Source organism: Colossoma macropomum, unplaced genomic scaffold, assembly GCF_904425465.1.
Source record: "Colossoma macropomum unplaced genomic scaffold, Colossoma_macropomum, whole genome shotgun sequence".
NCBI classification, from domain to species: domain Eukaryota; kingdom Metazoa; phylum Chordata; class Actinopteri; order Characiformes; family Serrasalmidae; genus Colossoma; species Colossoma macropomum.
In genome coordinates, this window is record NW_023494790.1 from 39,595,595 (window position 1) to 39,616,491 (window position 20,897).

A 20,897-nucleotide genomic window follows, 5' to 3' on the forward strand; every position below is an offset into this window, starting at 1 on the left:
TTAAGTATTAAAAATGTAGATACTTTCTTACTTTCACTCAAGCATGTTTTTGGCTCCAGGCTTCCACTTTTAATTAAAGCATATTTTGTTTTTCAAATTTTTTTCATAATTTAATGATTGAGATGAGTCAGAAATTAGTGGGTTGGTGTGAAATGGTTCAGATGTCTTTACAGTGGTGGTGATAGGAACCAGGGGTCGCCATGACTACAACACAGATATAGACATTTTATTTACTATCCAGAACCACCAGTGAACCTACACGAGTCTTCTGAGTTTATATGGAATGTTGATGATGGAAAATAGTGGAAAATCTGAAATAATAAGTTTTCTTGGGGGACTATTTTGCCTCACAGCGCCCTGCATGTATCCCTCCACCATGAATGGAGTTTAAGTTCTCAAAACTATCATAAAACAGTGTCTCAGTCTTCAGGCAGTGAATTCATAACCATTTCATGTAGGAACTTTCTGTGAGGGAGCTTTTAGAGGTGGACGTCTGGTTCCTATCACCACCACTGAATGACTTTGTTTACATTTCAATATAAGGTGGTGACGGCCTCTTTAAGGTTGCCCCTGGTTACCGCCTCCGTGTCACAGCGATGCGAATTGACGTCAATGGCAAATTTTCTGATTGGTGCTGACCGTTTCCGGTTGACTGTCCGTCCGACGGCTGAGGAGAAAAGGGAGGAAAACTGAGTAAAACCGCGCCGAACGGAACAGATCGAGCTGCGTCCAGGAGTCCCGGTAAGGCTTCGTGTGTTTCCTCGCCGTTTGCGCGTCTCCGCCCTCGCACGGTTTCCGGATAATCTGCTCCTCAGCGGCGCGGTCCGAAACCCCAGCTAACAGGCTAACAGGCTAACAGCTAGCCGCTGCTGCCGTTTGTTTATGATACACGAAGATGGCGCGCGCGGCCTTAATATTCATAATGCTCAGCGCCGTTACCGTCCCTGAAACCCCGAAACCCCGATATTGAACCAGTAGCGCCTCATGCTCTTAATCCAGCGTATGAAATGGTGTAAAGCTGAGAAGCGGTTGTTCAATGTGAAAAACAGCAACGAGGCCCGAACTTTCCGGTCCACCTTAAATGGTGCGGTAGTTGCGTTCTGGTGCCTGTACTGGTTTTGCATTGGGCAGAATGCAACTGCTGCACCATTTAAGGTGGAATGGAGAATTCAAAGAAGAAGCCAGTTTAAAGGAGGGCTGTTTAGAGGCGCTGCTGTAACGTTACCTCTTCAGCCAGAACATTTGGGCTGCGTTTTCTAGTTTAATTGCATTTGCTAGAGGAGAACTCCACCGGTTTCTTAAAAATTACTGCATAATTTAATGGTTAAGATGTAAACAGAGTCTGTTCACAGTGGTGGTGGTGATAGGAACCAGACGTCCACCTCTGAAAGCTCCCTCACAGAAAGTTACTACAGGAAATAGTTTTCAGTTCACTGCCTGATGACTGAGACACTGTTTTAGTTTTTAGGTTTTGGGTTAAAATGTGTTTTAAACCGTTTATTTTAATCCGTTCATGGCGGAGGGATACACAATGTCCTGCATATTGTGAGGCAAAATAGTCCCCAAAGAAAACTTAGTATTTCAGATTTTCCACTATTTCCCATCATCAACATTCCATATAAACTCAGAGGACTCGTGTAGGTTCACTGGTGGTTCTGGATAGTAAATAAAATGTCTATATCTGTGTTGTAGTCATGGCGACCCCTGGTTCCTATCACCACCACTGTAAAGAAACACACCAAACCACTCTGATTTACTCTGATTACATCTCACACACTGAGTTATGCAGAAAAAAATGAATTTTGAAAAAATAGTGGAATTCCCCTTTAAGTCTATTATCAGTGTGTATATGATCTGTAATTCTGCATCTTGTATTATTCTGTGGATCAGACTTTGCTTACAAATGTCACTCAGTAGAAATGCACTATATCACGTTATAATTTATAAGGTAAATCAGTTGAGCCGACAGGCAGGGAGTGTTATTCTGACACAGGATAATCTTCCCATACAGATTATTATTGTGCTAATCCAGTTATCACAATGATGCAGTAATCCTGTTCTTGTCCTGGGCAAGTTGTTCTACCGCCTCATGTCGCAGGGCCTTGTTTATGTTTACAGTTAGGGCATGTGTGTGTGTATATATATATATATATATATATATATATATGTATGTGTGTATGTGTGTGTGTGTGTGTGTATATTATATATATATATATATATATATATATATATATTGCATGTTTCATTGTAAAGAGAGCTAAATGAGTCCAGTTTAACTCGATTTAGTGCCAAATATTGAATAAAAATCACTGTATTCACAGGTTTTGGTAGTATTTTCTAAAATGTAACAATGCTTGTTCTTTTTTCTCTGTTCCAACTGATCAGATGTCTGAGCAAATAAATATTGTGACAGATCGTGTATCATGAAAAGTTCTTGAAGTTTCTCAATATTGTATTCTTGCCGTATCGCCCACCTCTGCTTACAATAATGCCAAACTATTCGGTGCCTCTGTTCTCAAATGTCATGAGTCTTTGAATATATCCTCGTTTTTTATTTTCTCCATACTCTGATTATCCCTAAGGATTAAACAGACTGTCTTTCTGTGCCTTTAAGACTGATATAGGGCTGAACGATTAATCGTTTTAATATCGAAACTGTGATTTTGAAATCAAGAGCTCCAGTTTTTTTTTTTTAATTGTGGTCTACATGTGGTCAAAAACAAAATTTCACCTAAAAACGTAGCGCTTGTAAACTGCCTGTAGATGAGTTAGACCAATCAGAGACAACCAACCCTCCATGTGTTGTGACATCACAACCACAACTGGCTTTCTGGCACACTACATTCAGGGGTCGAGCCTCAAGCCAGGAAAAGTGGATATTATGATCTTGGCAAAAAAAAAACAGGCCTGAACCTTAATTTATAGAAAAGAATCACAATTTAAATCGAAGTCGCAGTATTAGAAAAATCACAATTTGATATTTCCGCTGAATCGTTCAGCCCTAGACTTGAGCCCTGTTCTGATTGGCTGCTATTAAATAAATAAAGAGAGGAATTTGCTCTTAACCGGCCTCCTTCTTGGTTCCCCTTAGGTCAGAGGTGAATCTGCAGGTCAGCATGGCGTCGGGCAGCGTGAGCAGCGAGGAGGAGAAGAGCCTGCGCGAGTGCGAGCTCTATGTGCAGAAACACAACATCCAGCAGCTGCTGAAGGACTGCATCGTGCAGCTGTGCACCTCGCGGCCTGACAGGCCCATGGCCTTCCTCAGAGAGTACTTCGAGAGACTCGAGAAGGTCAGCGCTCACCGTTTTCTCCTTCTGGTGCTGATGGCAGGATTGTGCAGCTACATAACTACAAATGTACACCTCTGGTTACACGTTTGTGTTGATTTAGTGAAAATCAGTGAACACATCCTCTACAGAGACACCTCTGCACGTTTTAATGCACAATTACTGTTTATTTACTGAGTTTAACACATTGGAACAAAATAAAACTGGGAAAAGCACGTAATTCAGGGTGTTCAGACTTTTGCATGACTGTATATAATGTTTACAATATATGGATTTATATGTCAGGTCACTATTTACAATTGTATGTACACTCTTAAAGATGGTTCTTCAAGGGTTCTTTAGTAAAGAAAATGGTTCTATGTAGAATCATGAACACTCGAAGGAACTTTTGCTTGATTGAAGGGCTCTTTGCATCATGAAAGGGTTCCTTGGGTTGATGGAAAATGTGCATGAGTGTGCTATAGACTGTTCTATACAGAACCTTTTTGAAAAGGGTTCTATATAGCAGCCAAAAGGGTTCCTCTACTGTTACATGTTTGACATTGTAAAAATAGAACCCTTTTTAAAAACGTTCTATGTAGAACCATCTACAGCATATCCATCAATCTGAAGAACCCTTTCATGATGCAAAGAGCCCTTTGATCATGAAAAGTGTTCTTTGAGTGTTCATGGTTCTATATAGAACCATTTTCTTTACTAAAGAACCCTAGAAGAACCATCTTTTATACAGAGTGCAGTAAAATATTTATCCGGTTGTTGAATAGAATGAAAACCTGTGTTTCCTGTTTTTTGCTTTGTTTTTTTAAAGTGGATTTAAAGTGTAACACAGATTTTTATTTATTTATTTATTTGTTTATTTTAAATTCAACATTATTAAGTGTTTAAGATGTAAACAAGGTGGTTCAGAGCAGTTTGGTGTGAAACGCTCTGTTGTAGAGAAACTTACTGAGTCAGAACTGTCCACAGTGGTGGTGATAGGATCCAGACGTCCACCTCTAAAAGCTCCCTCACAGAAAGTTACTACATGAAATGGTTATGAATTCACTGTTTTTGTTTTTTTGGTTGTATCATGTGATGCTGGGTAGATTTGGGGTTTTTCATGCTTTTTCTCAACCAGGTCGTGTTACGTGTGTGATACCCTCTCTCTGTCTTATTGTCTGATGCGTCCCTTCAAGACGAAAAGACAAGAAATTCTGTAAACGACCCACATTGAGGGCGCATTGCTTTCACTTTTAGAAATCTGTTAGGATTTAAATGTTGTGTAGTGAAATTCCACCAGTGTTTCCAAGTTGGATAGTTCACCTCTGGGTTGGTGTGAAATGGTCTTTACAGTGGTGGTGATAGGAACCAGGGGTCACCATGACTACAACACAGATATAGACATTTTATTTACTATCCAGAACCACCAGTGAACCTACACGAGTCTTCTGAGTTTATATGGAATGTTGATGATGAAAAATAGTGGAAAATCTGAACTAATACGTTTTCTTTGGGGACTATTTTGCCTCACAACGCCCTCCATGTATCCACCATGAATGGATTTTAAGGCTAAAATCTTCTCAAAACTATCGTGAATCAATGGGCCTCGTTCACCAATATGTTCCTAAGTGTTTTCTTAAATTTGTTAGTAGCGTGACGTGTTACATAGGGGTACAGGAAAGATGCTGGAGGCAGGGTTGAAGGTTGCAGCACTCATTTTACTTTTATTTTATACACCGAAAAACTCCAAATCAAAGCTAGGGCACTTTTCAGTGGCTTTCATGCTAGACTTGCAGTCCTCTTCTCCAAAACAAAGCTTTTCAGCTCCTCAGTCTTTCGCTGCTCGTCCCTCTCCTTTCTCTCTCTGCTCTTTTTAAAGGTGCCCACGTTGCCTATGCCAGATTAGCCTCAGCTGGCTCTCATTAAGCACAGCGGGAGCTCCTGAGCCAAGAGAGCTCATTGCTCCTGCTCCACGGCTCGGCCACCGGGATCAAGCGTGAGGCTAATTAAAGAGGCCTTGCTGCTGGACCAAAGGTGGTGCCCAGGAGGTGGGGCTCGGGACTTTTGCATCGTCCACTACTCTCTCTCGGTTCTCCTTCTCTCCCCGCTGTCCTCGCGGGGTTTCGTCCTCTCTCTGAGTTCAGGCTCCGCCTTCCTTCCGGCTCTCGCAGCCGTCATCAGGGGCGGGATGTGCATGGCACAGTGTTCTTGAGCAAGATCCTAAAAAAAGTCTGTCAAAGCGCAGAACTGTTCTCACCTTTGTGCTCTTGAGTGTGTGTGTAGATTCTGTTCTCATCTAAGAACAAACCCCAGATAAGAGAACACTGGTGAATGTCACCAGTTGGTGAATGAGGCCCAAAGTCTCAGACATCAGGCAGTGAATTCATAACCATTTCATGTAGGAACTTTCTGTGAGGGAGCTTTTAGAGGTGGACGTCTGGTTCCCATCACCACCACTGTGAACAGTTCTGACTCTGTAAGTTTGTCTTGAACAGAGGAACCACTCGGAACGGCTCTGTTTACATCTTAACCACTAAATTATGTAGAATTTTTTCAAAAATTGGTGGAAGTCCCCTTTAATTCTCATTAGCTACACTCTTAGGGATTTCTTCAAGGGTTCTTTCGTAAAGACAATGGTTCTATATAGAACCACGAACACTCAAAGAACCATTTGCATGCTTAAAGTGTCTTTGCATGGTTCTTTAGATTGATGGAGGATGTGTTGTGTATATGGTTCTATATAACAACAAAAAGGGTTCTGCTAAGTTTGAAAATATTGGTGGAAGTCCCCTTCATGTTGTGGCAGTAATTGTGGGATAACGTGTGTCCTGTTTGCAGGAGGAGGCTAAGCAGCTCGTGAACCAGCAGAAGGCCAGCTCACGGTCAGACTCGCGGGAGGACGAGGTTTCCCCTCCCATGAATCCAGTGGTGAAGGGCCGCCGGAGGAGAGGAGCCATCAGCGCCGAGGTCTACACCGAGGAGGACGCCGCCTCCTATGTCAGAAAGGTCAGCAGCGCTAACGGCAGCTCTCTTTGTCTGTACTGAGCGTCCAGCTGCCGTCACGTCACTCCAGCCTCATGCAGAAAATGAATGAGCCTTTTGACCATTGTACTGCAGTGGTCATTCACACCACTCTGTCTGCTGGGCACAATAATCCGTTCCCTTGTGTTAGTTGTACATTGTCCCAAAAAAGGCTGAAGAATAATGTGAAAAGAAGAAAAACACTTAATTTTGTCTTTTTTCTGCTTTTTTTTAAAGGTTATTCCTAAAGACTACAAAACTATGGCAGCCCTCGCCAAAGCTATTGAGAAGAATGTGCTCTTTTCACACTTGGATGACAATGAAAGAAGGTAGGAAATTATTTGTGTTTATTTATTGATTTATTACTACGGATGCTCAATAATCAGCATCAGAGTGATGATTAGCTTTGACTGATACTTCATACTGATATTTAATGGTATTATTAATTGTATGGAGCTATTTATTTAAATTTTACCTAAATTTTATTTATTTTATTGCATACAGAAATAAATGTTCTATTTCTCTGTAATGCTGATCCAACTAGTTTGTAACTTATTTATGCATATCAGTGTTTATGTTTGAGAATCGGTATATCGGCATCAGCCCACAGTTCTCATGTCAGTGCACTGCAGCCCTATTTGTTTATATTTATATATGTTTTTTGGAAAACGTGCTGACTGACTGCTGTTTCTCTTTTTCTCCCACAGTGACATATTTGATGCCATGTTTCCAGTCACCTACATTGCAGGAGAGATTGTCATTCAACAAGGTGCAGCTTTGGTTCATTCTTTCTGATTTGATGAAATTGGAATTTATGGAGATCAATAAATGTTTTCTTTTGTTTCTGTAGGTGATGAAGGAGACAACTTCTACGTAATCGATCAGGGAGAAATGGATGTAAGTAGCACTCTGGTTTATCTGACATACACATAGGAATTCATCATTTTACACAGTTTTTTGCTGCACCGTTTGAGCACAGCAGCTCCTTTACTTTGAGTCAGAGTTTCAGGATGAATGGACCGACAGAAATGGACTAAAATAACTTAAAAGTAAAACGACTGAAATAGCCTTAACTACATTGACATACTTTGGAAGTAAAGGACATTTTGTAAGTTACCATTTTCAGGATGTTTGTTGTTTTGTTTGGGTTTTTTATTTTTTTTATTTTTTTACATTTACACCTATGGCATTTGGCAGACGCTCTTATCCAGAGCGACTTATGATGTGATCATTTTTTTTTTACACAGGTAGGCGAAGGCAGTGTTAGGAGTCTTGCCCAATGACTCTTATTAGTATAGTGTAGGGTTCTTACCCAGGTGGGGCATTGAACCCCAGTCTACAGCGTAGAGGGCAGTGGTGTTACCCACTACACTGTACCAAGTAGTTACGTGTATCTTAGTACCATAGTGTTTACTGTAACTGTTATGGTTAGGGTTAATGTGCTGCCCTGGGGGTGGTATTCGTCTAATGTTTCCGAAAAATGCAGTGAAAAACTGAATTTTACTGAATTTGTCTGCTCTGCAGTGCTGAAAAACACTCCTTTTGTTTGATAGGTGTATGTCAACGGCGAGTGGGCAACCAGCATCGGCGAGGGCGGCAGCTTCGGGGAGCTGGCGCTGATCTACGGCACCCCCAGAGCAGCCACGGTCAGAGCCAAGACCAACGTCAAACTGTGGGGCATCGACAGGGACAGTTACAGGAGAATACTGATGGTAACGCATTGGCACCATGGAAAAACACACAAAACATGCCTCACAAATCAGCGGCTGCTGTTTTGCCTAAACTGAACTCTTTGCTTTTAGGGAAGCACTTTGAGAAAGAGGAAGATGTACGAAGAATTCCTCAGCAAAGTGTCCATTTTAGGTAAGTGTTGCTTATCTCTTCAACAGTGGAGCATCTCCGCTAATACAGCACTGAGTTTTAAAGCTGTGGTCAGAGTATTTTTGGAAGAGGTTCAGCCTTTTGGTACTGCTCTAGACGTTTAATGTGATTTTTAGAATATTATTAGCAGCAAGTAAAAAAATCAATAACTTAAAATGGCTCCAATCGCAAAAACCAACAGTAAAGGATTTTTCTCGATGTGATTTAAGATAATTTTTGAAAATCTCAATCTACAGGTGGAAAAATTCTGGGTGAGCACATAAGTTGATCAAAAAATGTGAAGCGATTTGGTTTTAGATTCTGAATTGTTCCGTTTAGGTCTAATTTTACGTAAAACTTTTAGTTCTATATAACTTTTCCTGAAAAAAAAAAAAGATGGAAGAGCACAAGTTGAGAAAATGCCTGAAGTTTACTGTCATTTGATATGTACACTCTTAAAAATGGTTCTTCAAAGGTTCCTGTAGCAAAGAAAATGATTATATATAGAACAATGAACACCCAAAGAACCTTAGGCATGGTTACTTGGTTCTTTGCATCATGAAAGGGTTCTTGAAATTGACAGAAAATGTGCTGTGGATGGTTCTCTTAGAAAATGGTTCTATATAGCACCATATATATATATATATATTTTGTTTCAAGCTTGTAATATTAGAAGAACCCTTTTGTGTGCTGTATAGAACTCTTTTCAAGTGTCAGATCTGTAGCACATTCATGCACATTCTATCAACCTGAAGAACCCTTTCATGATGCAAAGAACCCTTTAACCATGCCAAAGGTTCTTTGAGTGTTCATGGTTCTATATAGAACCATTTTCTTTGCTAAAGAACTTTTTATTTAAGAGCGTAGCATTATTGCTGTTGCAGTAAGAGAAATAATTGTGATCAGCAGAACAAGGATAAAAGAGCTTTAGATGTAACGATGGTGTGTCTATAAAACGGGCCGGCCACCATCAGGAAATTTTAGCTGATGATTGTTTGCTGTTGTTGTAGTTAATGATATAAGTGTCTTTTTATTCATGTAACTATTAAAAGTTCAAGCCTAAATGCAGCTCAGTTGGCTGATTAGCTGTCTTGCTTCCTGGCTGTCTTTACTTTGGAGCCAACACTGGGTTGTACTGACAAAGTAATGCACTGCTGTTTGCACGCAAGACTGCAGTCATCTCAGTAACTGCAGTCGTCTCAGTAACTGCAGTCATCTCAGTAACTGCAGTCGTCTCAAAGAATCGCGATTAGGCGATTGTGTAATTGTGACATGCCTAGAACGATTGATCGGAGTTGTCCAGTCTACGTTCTTCTTTGTGGTTCTTTATGGATCTGAAAGCTGGACGATAGAAAAGCAGGACGGGACGAAATATTGATGCCTTGAACTTGTGTTGGCGAAGACTTTTGAGAGTTCAGCCCAATCCCATTTCACCTCTCGCCCCTACCACTCAGCCCTGCCCTTTCTGTGTTCACGCCTAGGGGTAGGGTGTCCTGATTCCTGCTGAGATAGAGGGGTCGGGTCGAAGTGTTAGGGCTTAAAATGGTCATTTGGGATTCAGACACGTTCAGACTCGACAGGCAGTCACTATCTGACAGCAGAAGCTAGAATTTCTTAACCTAACGTGACACAGCTCACTATTTATCTAGGGAGTACGGAGCCGTTTGGGACTCTGGGTTTGACGCGACTTCTGTCTGAAACACAGACATTTGAAGCGTGTGAGACTTTCAGGTGACGTTCTTTAGTCTTTTTTTCAGCGCTGTTTTTCAGTGAATCATATCGTGAGTCCTTTAATTCAAGCCTGTGTTATTAATGATGGAGTTGTTTAGCATGTTTACTATCTTTTAGCCTGTTAGCTAGCTGACCAGCCTAGTTCTAGATAAGAAAATAAGTTGTCAGCCCCTCAGTTTAAACAGAACTAGGGTTCTTACTTCATCAGTGCACTCGGTTCTCCATGTGAGCAGCGTTAGAGTCAAAGATTAATCCTTTAACAGCAGCAGGGTTTTTCGTGCCGTGGCGCAGTGATACAGAGTTCAGGTGTTGTGAGGCGGTCACAGCTTTTGTTACAACGGCTTCGAGCGCAGCTCAGCCAATCAGACTTCAGGACCGGATCTAATAATCCTCGTTATCTGCCTATGTGCTGCTAGGAAAATCAGCGGTGTCAGTGTTGCGGTTCACTGTTATAGAGGAAATGACGTCCAGCGCTGCTTGTAACTAACATGATCACCTGTGGTTTCCAGAGTCTCTGGACAAGTGGGAGCGTTTGACGGTGGCTGACGCTCTGGAGCCGGTGCAGTTCGAGGACAGTCAGAAGATTGTGGTGCAGGGAGAACCTGGAGATGAGTTCTTCATCATACTGGAGGTTCCCGCCTGCCTTCTGCTCTGCTTTTTCACTCTTGTTGTCTTCTTCCTGCGTCTCTGTGTGTCTGAAGCTTTGTGCTTGTGGTTCCTCAGGGCTGTGCAGCTGTGCTGCAGCGAAGGTCAGAGAATGAGGAGTTTGTGGAGGTGGGCCGGTTAGGACCCTCAGACTACTTTGGTGAGTGTGCTCATAAAGGAGCAGTTCAACAAAAAATTAAACACTCGAAGAAGCTTTTGCATGATTAAAGGTTCTCTGCATGGTGAAATGGTTCTTCAGATTGGTGGAGAATGTGCTGTAGAGGGTTCTGTATAGGGCCTTTTTGAAAAGATTCTTTATAGCACCCAAAAGGGTTCTTCTGTTGTTAAAAGCTTGACATCATAACAATAGAAGAACCCTTTATGGTGCTACGTAGAACCCTTTTTAGAAAGGTTCTATATAGAACCATCTACAGCACATTCTTTAGAACCTTTCATGGTGCACAGAAAAACATGGTTCTTCAAGGGTTCTTTAGTAAAGAAAATGATTCCATATAGAACCATGAACACTTAAAGAACCCTTTGCGTGATTAAATGTTTCTTTGCATCATGAAAGTGTTCCTCAGATTGATGTAGGATGTGTTTTGTGTGGTTGTATAGAACCTTTTTGAAAAGGGTTCTTCTATTATTACAGGCTTGACACCGTAACAGTAGAAGAACCCTTTTCAAAAGGTTCTACATAGAACCATATACAACTCATTCTCCATCAGTCTGAAGAACACTTTCATGATGCAAACGAATCATTTAATCACGAAAATGGTTCTTTAAGTGTTCTTGAACTGTTTTCTTAACCTAAGAACCATCTTATTTTGAGAGTGTAGTTTATCAGCCGTCTGTGCTGTAACACTGTGTTCTCCGTTCTCCATTCTCTCTCTCTCGTCCAGGTGAGATCGCCCTCTTGATGAACCGTCCCCGTGCTGCCACCGTGGTGGCCCGCGGCCCGCTCAAGTGCGTCAAGCTGGACCGGCCGCGCTTCGAGCGCGTCCTGGGGCCGTGCTCGGACATCCTCAAACGCAACATCCAGCAGTACAACAGCTTCGTCTCGCTGTCCGTCTGAAGCCCCCTGCCTCACGTACACACACTTGAACCGCAGGGTCCACCCGTGCAGTCGGCTTTCATTTCGACATTTCTGCTCCTCCTTTATTATGTTACAGGCTTTCCAGTGATGAGGAGGAATTCCAGTGTCTCAGTATCTCTGCATAACTCAGTGATTGTGATGTAAACAGAGTGACTCAGAGTGGTTTGGTGTGAAATGGTTCAGATGTCCTTACAGTGGTGGTGATAGGAACCAGGGGGCGGATTCACGGAAGTGTCTTAAGAAAGAAAATCTTCTTAAATGTTTGTTTTTTTCTTAACTTAAGAAAAATTGTTAAGAAAAGCGTTTTGAGAAATGATTATTCTTTAACTAACTTCTTAAGAATTATCTTATTTTTTCTTAACTATTTTCTTAAGAATGCTTCTTGTGTTCTTGTAAATATGATGTTTTTCTTAACCTTACGACAGACCCTCAGGCTGTGAGAGTCGACAAGGTGAGCGTCTGAATTGATCACGGACGCTGCCTCTGCTGCTCCTGCTCATCCTCATATGTCACCCCACAATTATCATATTTTCCAAAGGGGAATTTTTCATTTATCCTGTTGGGTATTCCTTCCACCATCACCTCTAGTTCTTGTTGGCTAATTTTTTTAGACACTTGGTTTTTCCTCCATTTTGCTCCTCTGAGTGGATTAAACTAAATAATGAAAATAACAGTGAATACAGATTCAAACTGTATCTCGAGTCGTTTATGGGAGGCTGTAAAGTGCAACAAAGCCCACATAAGAAAACGATGAAGATTTTCTTAAGAAAATCCTAAGAAAATAATTAAGATTATCTTAAGAAAATATTTGAGAACTTAAGTTTCTTTCAAGAATTGCATTTAAGAACATTCTTATGAACTTTTTAGTGTTTGTCTTAAAACCTTTGCAGATTTTTTTCTTAAGAAAGCTTTCGTGAAGTCGCCGCCAGGAGTCGCCATGACTTCAACACAAATATAGACATTTTATTTACTATCCAGAAAACCAGAGTCTTTCTGAGTTTATATGGAATGTTGATGATGGGGAAATAGTGGAAAATCTGAAATATTAAGTTTTCTTTGCCTCACAGCCTCAACCATGAATAGATTTTAAGGCCAAAATCGTCTCAAAACTATCATAAAACAGTGTCTCACAACTTTCTGTGAGGGAGCTTTTAGAGGTGGACGTCTGGTTCTATCACCACCACTGTGAACAATTCTGAACCACTCTGAACGACTTTGTTTACATCTTAGCCATTTGACTGTGCAGAAATATTGAAAATTGTAGACAAACTTCATCACTTGACTGCTTGAACATTGCATACCACCCCCCCCCACCCCACCCCCCGGTTACCAAACCCAAAACCCGCTTCCGACGTACCGCTGAAGGGACAATCAAACTGAATCCACTCGGAATGCATCAGCCTTCGTGAGCAGCGTCCTTACGCCGAGCTGTTTCAGACCGGAGTGAGATTATATTTTTAAACGTCTACTCAATGAAGGCCCGTCTACTCTTTCCTTTCGGCTGACTGTGATTTCGTTGGGAGTAGTTTTCTAAGAATAGTTTTGTAAGAATACCGAACTGTGCAAGCAGCTGTAATAAGAAGTACTTGGGGAGATCGTTTCCTTTCACAGCCCTGAGCGGCGACTGTACGCATGCTTATAAAGTTGCTCTTTATAAAGCCTTATGTGTTCTGCCCCCTCCTGCTACCTAGAACCGTACGAGTGGTTTCTGAAGTATGTTGTGTGTAGCGTTCTCTGAATGAAGGAATTGTATATTGTTTTTTTTCTCATCACCATTCCAGCGTAGGTACCCAGCTGCATGTTAAATCACATTTTGCCGTCTTTCAGTTCCCAGGTTTTTTGCTCTCACCGCAAAGTCGACCGGCTTACTGGTTAGATTTGTTCAGCTTTAAAGCCAGAGCCAAAACGCCGGCGGTGACATCACGTCTTACTTAAGATTCACGCTCGCAAACGCTGAACGTCTGCCGGGAACGCTTTAATCAGCCTTTTAGCGTTTTTAATCCATTTAAACAGAACAGGATGATTGACAGTCGCTGCTGACATCCCATCATAATAAAACTAATGTGTCACCACAACTTAGGAACGCTTAGGAATGACATGTCATGCCCATGATTTACTAATTTACTAAGGCGTGGGAATAAGATGTGATTGAGTGATTAAGTCATGGCCACAGCTTAGCAAGGCAAGGGAATGAGATGCTTATTTTGTGTCTATGGTTTAGCAAGGTGTGGGAACAAGATAATATGTCCTAGCCATTTATTGGTAAACCGTGGGAATGAGAATTATTTGATGGCTGTGATTCAGTAATTCTTCATGATAATGAATTATTAAGGTACAACAATGAGACAGTTAAGTCATGGCCACAACTTAGTAAGATGTGGAAACGATAAAGTTTTGACTATAAATTATTAAGGCGTGGGAATGAGATAATTATTTCATGCCTGTGACTTAGTAATGTGTGGGAATGAGATAATATGTCTTGGCCATGAATTACTAAGGTGTGGGAACAAGATAAGGCACAAGAATGACATAATTAAGTTATGGTAATAAAGTGGCTGCAACTTGGTAAAGTTTGGGAATGAGATAATCAAGTTGTGGCTATGACTTATTGAGACATGGGAATGAGAATATTTTCTGGCCGTGAATTAGTAAGACATGGGAATGAGATAATGTCCTGGCCATGAATTAGTAAGACATGGGAATGAGATAATGTCCTGGCCATGAATTAGTAAGCCATGGGAATGAGATAACATGTCTTGGCCATGAATTGGTAAGGCGTGGGAATGAGATCATTACATTGTGGTAATGAAGTGTGGCTGCAACTTAGTAAAGTGTGGGAATGAGATAATTAAGTTGTGGCTATAACTTATTAAGACATGGGAAAGAGATAATATGTTCTGGCCATGAATTAATAAGGCGTGGGAATGAGATAATTAAGTTGTGGCTATAAAGTTGTGGCTACAACTTGGTAAAGTGTGGGAACGAGATAATTAAGTAGTGGCTATGACTTATTAAGGCATGGGAATGAGATAATATGTCCTGGCCATGAATTAGTAAGACATGGGAACGAGACAATTAAGTTGTGGCTATGACTTAATTACCACAACTCTGTTATCTCGTTCTCTCACCTTACTGAGTCGTGGCCGTGATTAGGGTCCCGTTCCGCGTTCTAGTCCGCGTTCTTATTTTCATTATGAAGGATCGTCGCCCACCAGCGTCCTGATGATGAAACCCACAGACAGGGTCTCAGTTTAAAGCTCCAGTATTAAAGCGGTCAGTATGCTCCGCACCGCGACCCCTAACTCTGTTCTCTGGTCTGCTGTAGAAGCCTGGTGCCATAAAGCATTATGGGATGCATGCTTTGTTTTCCTGCTCTTCATAAACAGATAAACAGGTGTTCGTTTGTGTGAAACAGGCTACGTGGATGTTCAGCAGGTCCGTTGGGCTCGTCGTGGAGAGAGAGCAGCTTAGTGAGGAACGAGTGCAGAAACAGGTTTACAGCACGACCTGGTTTCTCTGTCGGCCTGTTCTGTTCAGTGCAGCCTTACTCAGGATTGTTGTACCGGTTTGATGGACGCAGCCATCGGTAATGTTGAATTCCTATGTTAGAAGGATCTTGGTAGCTTATTGATGCAGATGTTGAATCGTTAAGCCCAAAAGCATATTCGCCCCCCGTTTGATTAACTGTAATAGGATTTTGAGATATATTGCTCGTTTAATATATTTGACCCCTTTTAAGAAAGTTCCGTGCCCTCGAGCTTCATAGGACAACAAATGTGAGATAAATACTTTATTATGTTCATTTTGCTTCATTTCTGTCCTGGATCACTTTTAACCTTGACGTTTCACTTCACTCTTTCACATTATGTATTTATCAGATCGTTTTGAGGTGCCCAGCTCCAGATCTGGAGCACAGGTTAATGATTTCACTGCTCAAATACACACACTGAACCTGGCAATTAAAGGGGAATTCCACCCATTCTTCAAAATTTGTCTCAGTGTGTGAGATGTAAACAGAGTGGTTTGGTGTGAAATGGTTCTGATGTCTTTTCAGTGGTGGTGATAGGAACCTGGGGACGCCATGACTACAACACAAATATAGACATTTTATTTACTATCCAGAACCACCAGTGAACCTACGCGAGTCTTCTGAGTGTATATGGAATGTTGATGATGGAAAATTGTGGAAAATCTGAAATAATAAGTGTTTTGCATCTTTTTTTAGAATTCGTTTTAGACCAAAATCTCAGAATTATCGTAGATGGACGTCTGGTTCCTATCACCACCACTGTGAACAATCCTGACTCGGTAAGTTTATCTAGAACAGAGCGTTTCACACCAAACCACTCAGAATGACTCTGTTCACATCTTAACCACTTAATTATGCATTAATTATGAATTTCTGAAAAATGGTGGAAATCCCCTGTAACTGCTGAATGAGGGTCTGTTTGAGCAGGGCGGTAGATCACCTCTCTCACAGTTACAGTGATGCTTTACTGCACTGTATGTATGAGTGAGTGGATGGATTGAAGAGTGTTCTTATGTATTTGTATGTACAAGGAAAATATTACTCCAGCTTGCCTTGGCTTCTGTTACTGAGGAGTATACGTACTCTCGCTAGCCCAGCCTTTGAGCTGGTTCTGTGAAGCTTGCGGTCATATTTGAACTGCAGGTACTGTACACAGTGGACCATTTTACTCTTCTTTTTTAATTTTATTTTACCCAAATATTAGCTTTGATTTCCAGTGTGTCATGCCCAAACGATAATCTTTTTTGGTATAGATTGTCCTAATGGCAGTTTAAGCAATAAAAAAAGTTATTATTGAACCGTGTTTGCATTCGTTTCATTTATTGATTGATTTATTTTTACTGTGTCTGAGCCAACACACACACACACACACACACTCTCACACACACACACACACACACACACACACACACACACACACACACACACACGATTCTCTCTTTATTCCACCGAACACTGAACCATCTAATAATCATCCAGTTTTAACACTATGCAGGGCAGCAATGCTCATCTTGCCTGCAGTGCTGTGTGCTCACCACGAGGGGGCAGTCAAACCGAGGACAAAAAGCTGGACAGTGTTTCTGCTGAGACTGTTACACAAGTTGTGGCCATGACTTAATTACCACCACTCAGTTATCTCATTCTCACACCTTACTGAGCCGTATATATTGTAATAAGACCTCCCTTATTTTTTTTTATATAAGATTAAAATATGTTTTATATAACAAACTATAACCAGAGAACTTTGTAGAGAGAATTATGTCTCTGTCATGTCCTCCGGGTTTCTCAGACACTAGAGGGCGCTCCCGAGCGAGTCCAAAATGGATGAGTTAAGCATTTGAGCAAAATCATAGTTTATAAATGATTAAACATTTTTAATATTAAAGAATTCATTTCATTTTCTGAACACAGAACAGCATAAAACATTTCAACACTGCTGTTATATTTTTAAGAGCTTTTAAACTCGAGTTATAGGAGCTTAAAAAGGCACCTCATGTACATTCATGACATCAGTGAGCGCGAACAGCCAATGAGCTGCTCCGCTCGCCAATCAATCAGCACTCAGTAGCAGTAAAGCCCGCCTCCTGCTGCCCAAAACCCGTTTGCTGTAGAATAAAGGAAACATACAGGTGAGTTTTCTTTGTTTATTTAGTGAAATCCATCCTTCTACTGTCTAAAACTAAAGGAAAGTTCTGGTTCAGTGATTAGAAACTATTTTAACTTTTCGTTTTTAGCCGTTGAGCTGCATTCACTCCCATTCATTGAGGACTTGCTCACGGGCGCCCTCTGCTGTTTAGCGGTCCTGTCTTTGATATAATGGGGGAAATAGGAAGCAGCCAGACTCCTCATGAACCGGCTCTGCTAGAACCTCTTTCACTTTTATAACAATCATTTATTCAGTTTATTACAATTGTCTTTAGGTGTATTTGAGATTACACACAAAATACTTAGACATGCAGAAATTTGATGTATGGCAATATGTTGATTTCAAAAGACACAAGCATTTGTGGATCCAACAGATACGGACTGATGTGTGGCATATATGCCAGCTTAATTGAAAGTGGTCATTTTCAAATATGGGACATGTATTTCAGTGGTCAGGACCCTCACAGAGCATTTGGGTGGTGGGTCATTCTCAGCACTGCAGTAACACTGACGTGGTGGTGGTGTGTTAGTGTGTGTTGCGCTGGTCTGAGTGGATCAGACACAGCAGTGTTGCTGGAGTTTTTAAACACTGTGTCCACTCACTGTCCACTCTATTAGACACTCCTACCTTGTCGGTCCACCTTGTAGATGTAAAGTCAGAGACGATAGCTCATCCGCTGCTGCACAGTTTGTGTTGGTCATCCTCTAGTCCTTCATTAGTGGTCACAGGACGCTGTTGGTGGACTATTCTCAGTCCAGCAGTGACACTGAGGTGTTTAAAAACTCCAGCAGCTCTGCTGTGTCTGATCCACTCAGACCAGCACAACACACTAACACACCACCACCATGTCAGTGTTACTGCAGTGCTGAGAATGATCCACCACCCAAATAGTACCTGCTCTGTGAGGGTCCATGGGGGTCCTGACCACTGAAGAACAGGGTAAAAGGGGGCTAACAAAGTATCAGAGAAACAGATGGACTACAGTCTGTAACTGTAGAACTACAAAGTGCACCTATATAGTAAGTGGAGCTGATAAAATGGACAATGAGTGTAGAAACAAGGAGGTGGTCAGAATGTTATGCCTGATCGGTGTAAATGTGTAACACATACGTAACAATATGCGATAGAAAACTATATGGATGGCGTATACTGCTCATATGTTAGCTGCATGTTATATAGATGTTTTAATATTGCTGGTATATTTAATTTAGATTTTTTGATTTGGGTGTTTGTATCAGACAGATACTACATATGTGTTCACTCACCTATCAGATATATGCATAAATGCCCAATATGTGCATATATTTTGAAATATATGGTTGACCCTTAATGATATATGCGAATATGGCCATATGTCAGATCTCTGTGTGGGATATGAGCTCCTCCATACTGATCACTATATAGACTGATAAATCATTTATTAGTGCCTCTCGACCTGTTAGTTCCTTAATCAGTATTTTATTCCCTCTAATGACCATTATTAGTAGATTATTAAATTAATCTAATTACCAACAGCATTTACAACGTCAGGCATAATAATTAGCTCACATCGTTGTAGCATTGGCAACACTTCAGCTTAGCAATTCTCATTCTAGCGATGCAGCTGCCACTTCCTCCTTTTAAATTACCTTCACCTTCTATTAAATTAAGTATTAAAATCTTCAATTTCCAGCTTTTAAAAATCTCTCGCTGGTTAACGCTGACAGTCATACGTGTTTATATTCCTAGAGGTTGTATTATATTTTTTAGTGTTCCTACAGCGGTGCAGGGTTGCCAGGTCCAACATGTGACATGCATTTCAGCCATATCTTTCAGCCAGCAGGAATCTCCGCTCCAAAGTTTGCTGAAAAGCTGCTCAGAAGGTGAAATGTTATAATTTTTCGCCTGTATTTTCAGGCTGGAGGGAAAATGGTGGACCTGGCAACCCCGCACCACGGTATGCAATGCTGAAAACACAAGATTTCGTAAAAAGAAAACAAAAAAACAGCGTTAACCAGTGAGATGTCATAACAATAGAAGAACCCTTGTTGGTGCTACATAGAACCATTTTCAAAAAGCTTCTCTATAAAATCAAACACAACACTTTCTCCATCGGTGCGTTCACTGCACGAAATGGCATCTTATCAAGTGAAATGATCTTAAAGCCAGTCGATATATATCTAATATTTCCTATTTTTAGATGGTTGTGCACTTATTATCTAACTTATTTCTAGACATTATTTACTTGTTTTAAGTAATTTTGTTAAGTAAAATTATTTCACTATACTGGCAGATAACTTTGCTGGTTTCAAGCACATTTATTACAACAAGCACAGCTGTCTGTCAATATAGAGAGATAATTTTACTTAATAAAATGACTTAAAACAAGCAAAAATGTCTAGAAATAAGGTGAATAATCTTAAATTAAGCTCACAACAATCTCAACAGGAGGAAATATTAGATTTATTGACCACATTTAAGATAATTTTACTTGACAAGACACCATTTTTTGCAGTGTTCTTTGAGTGTTCACTGGGCCTCATTCACCAGCCATTCTTCAGAAGAAATTTCGGTAACACTTTCTATGAATGTCACGTTTGTAAGCATCTATAAACACATTCATAACATGTTATAATGCCCTCATATGGCATTATAAACATGATTATAAACATTTATAAAAATGAATTACACTGGATTACACTTTATAGCCATGTTTATTATACATTATGAATTGTTAATATAATGCATTATAAATAGTGTTAATAACATGTTATACTGTCAGTGCCAAAGAATTCAGTCCCAGCTTGGAGAGTGTAAAGACAAATACCAAGCTAACGGTGGTGAACATTACCTTTCCCACATTGGGTAAAACACTGATGGCAGCTCTAGTTTAAACTCTGACATTTGAAGCCTGTAATGTGCTTTACTGTGAATGTTTTAGTGTTTCAGTAAATCCTTCAGTAAATACTTCAACTTGAAGCCTCACTCTGAACACTGGAGGAGGCTTTAGTACAGTACGCTTCACTTTACTTAGAGCGGACAAATACCACTTATGAGCTCTTATAATTTGTTATGATCAGTACTTATAATGTATTATATTAACAATTCATAATGCATTATGAGCATGGCTATAATATGTAATGCATTTTTATAAATATTTATAGCTATGTTTATAATGCCTTATGAGTGCATTACAACATGTTATGAATGTGTTTATAGATGCTTACAAACATGACATTCATAGAAAGTGTTACCGAAATTTCTTCTTATGCAGTTTTCACGAAGATTCTAACCTTCACTTTCTTATCTGGGATTTGTTCTTAGGTAAGAACAGAATCTACACACACTCAAGAGCACAAAGGTGAGAACAGTTCTGCGCTTTAAGAACACGTCATGAATCTGACGGAGACTATTTCTCAGGATCTTTCTCTTAAGAACACTTAAGAACAAACTTAGGAAGATACTGGAGAACGAGGCCCAGTGTCTTTACTGAAGAACCGTCTTCTTAAGAGTGTATGTGAAGATTTGATCTAGTGTCCTCAGCAGGTTTTATGGTGCTTTTGCTTGTAATGCTTTCACAATAGTCTGCACAGGGCCCCCTGGTGGTCGAGGCCCTGGGCTGCA

General features: G+C 40.6%; 1 protein-coding gene across 1 annotated transcript; it reads left to right on the forward strand.

Annotated features, from left to right (window-relative positions):
• Positions 1 to 610: 610 nt before the first annotated feature.
• prkar1ab (protein kinase, cAMP-dependent, regulatory, type I, alpha (tissue specific extinguisher 1) b) lies at positions 611 to 13,283 on the forward strand. The gene is made up of 11 exons (XM_036573360.1): positions 611 to 741; positions 3,092 to 3,290; positions 6,105 to 6,272; positions 6,525 to 6,616; positions 6,995 to 7,056; positions 7,138 to 7,184; positions 7,841 to 7,999; positions 8,090 to 8,150; positions 10,388 to 10,509; positions 10,602 to 10,683; positions 11,426 to 13,283. The coding sequence occupies exons 2-11, from the start codon at positions 3,117 to 3,119 to the stop codon at positions 11,596 to 11,598; spliced, it is 1,140 nt and encodes a 379-aa protein (XP_036429253.1). The 5' UTR covers positions 611 to 741; positions 3,092 to 3,116; the 3' UTR covers positions 11,599 to 13,283.
• The last annotated feature ends 7,614 nt before the right edge of the window (positions 13,284 to 20,897 follow it).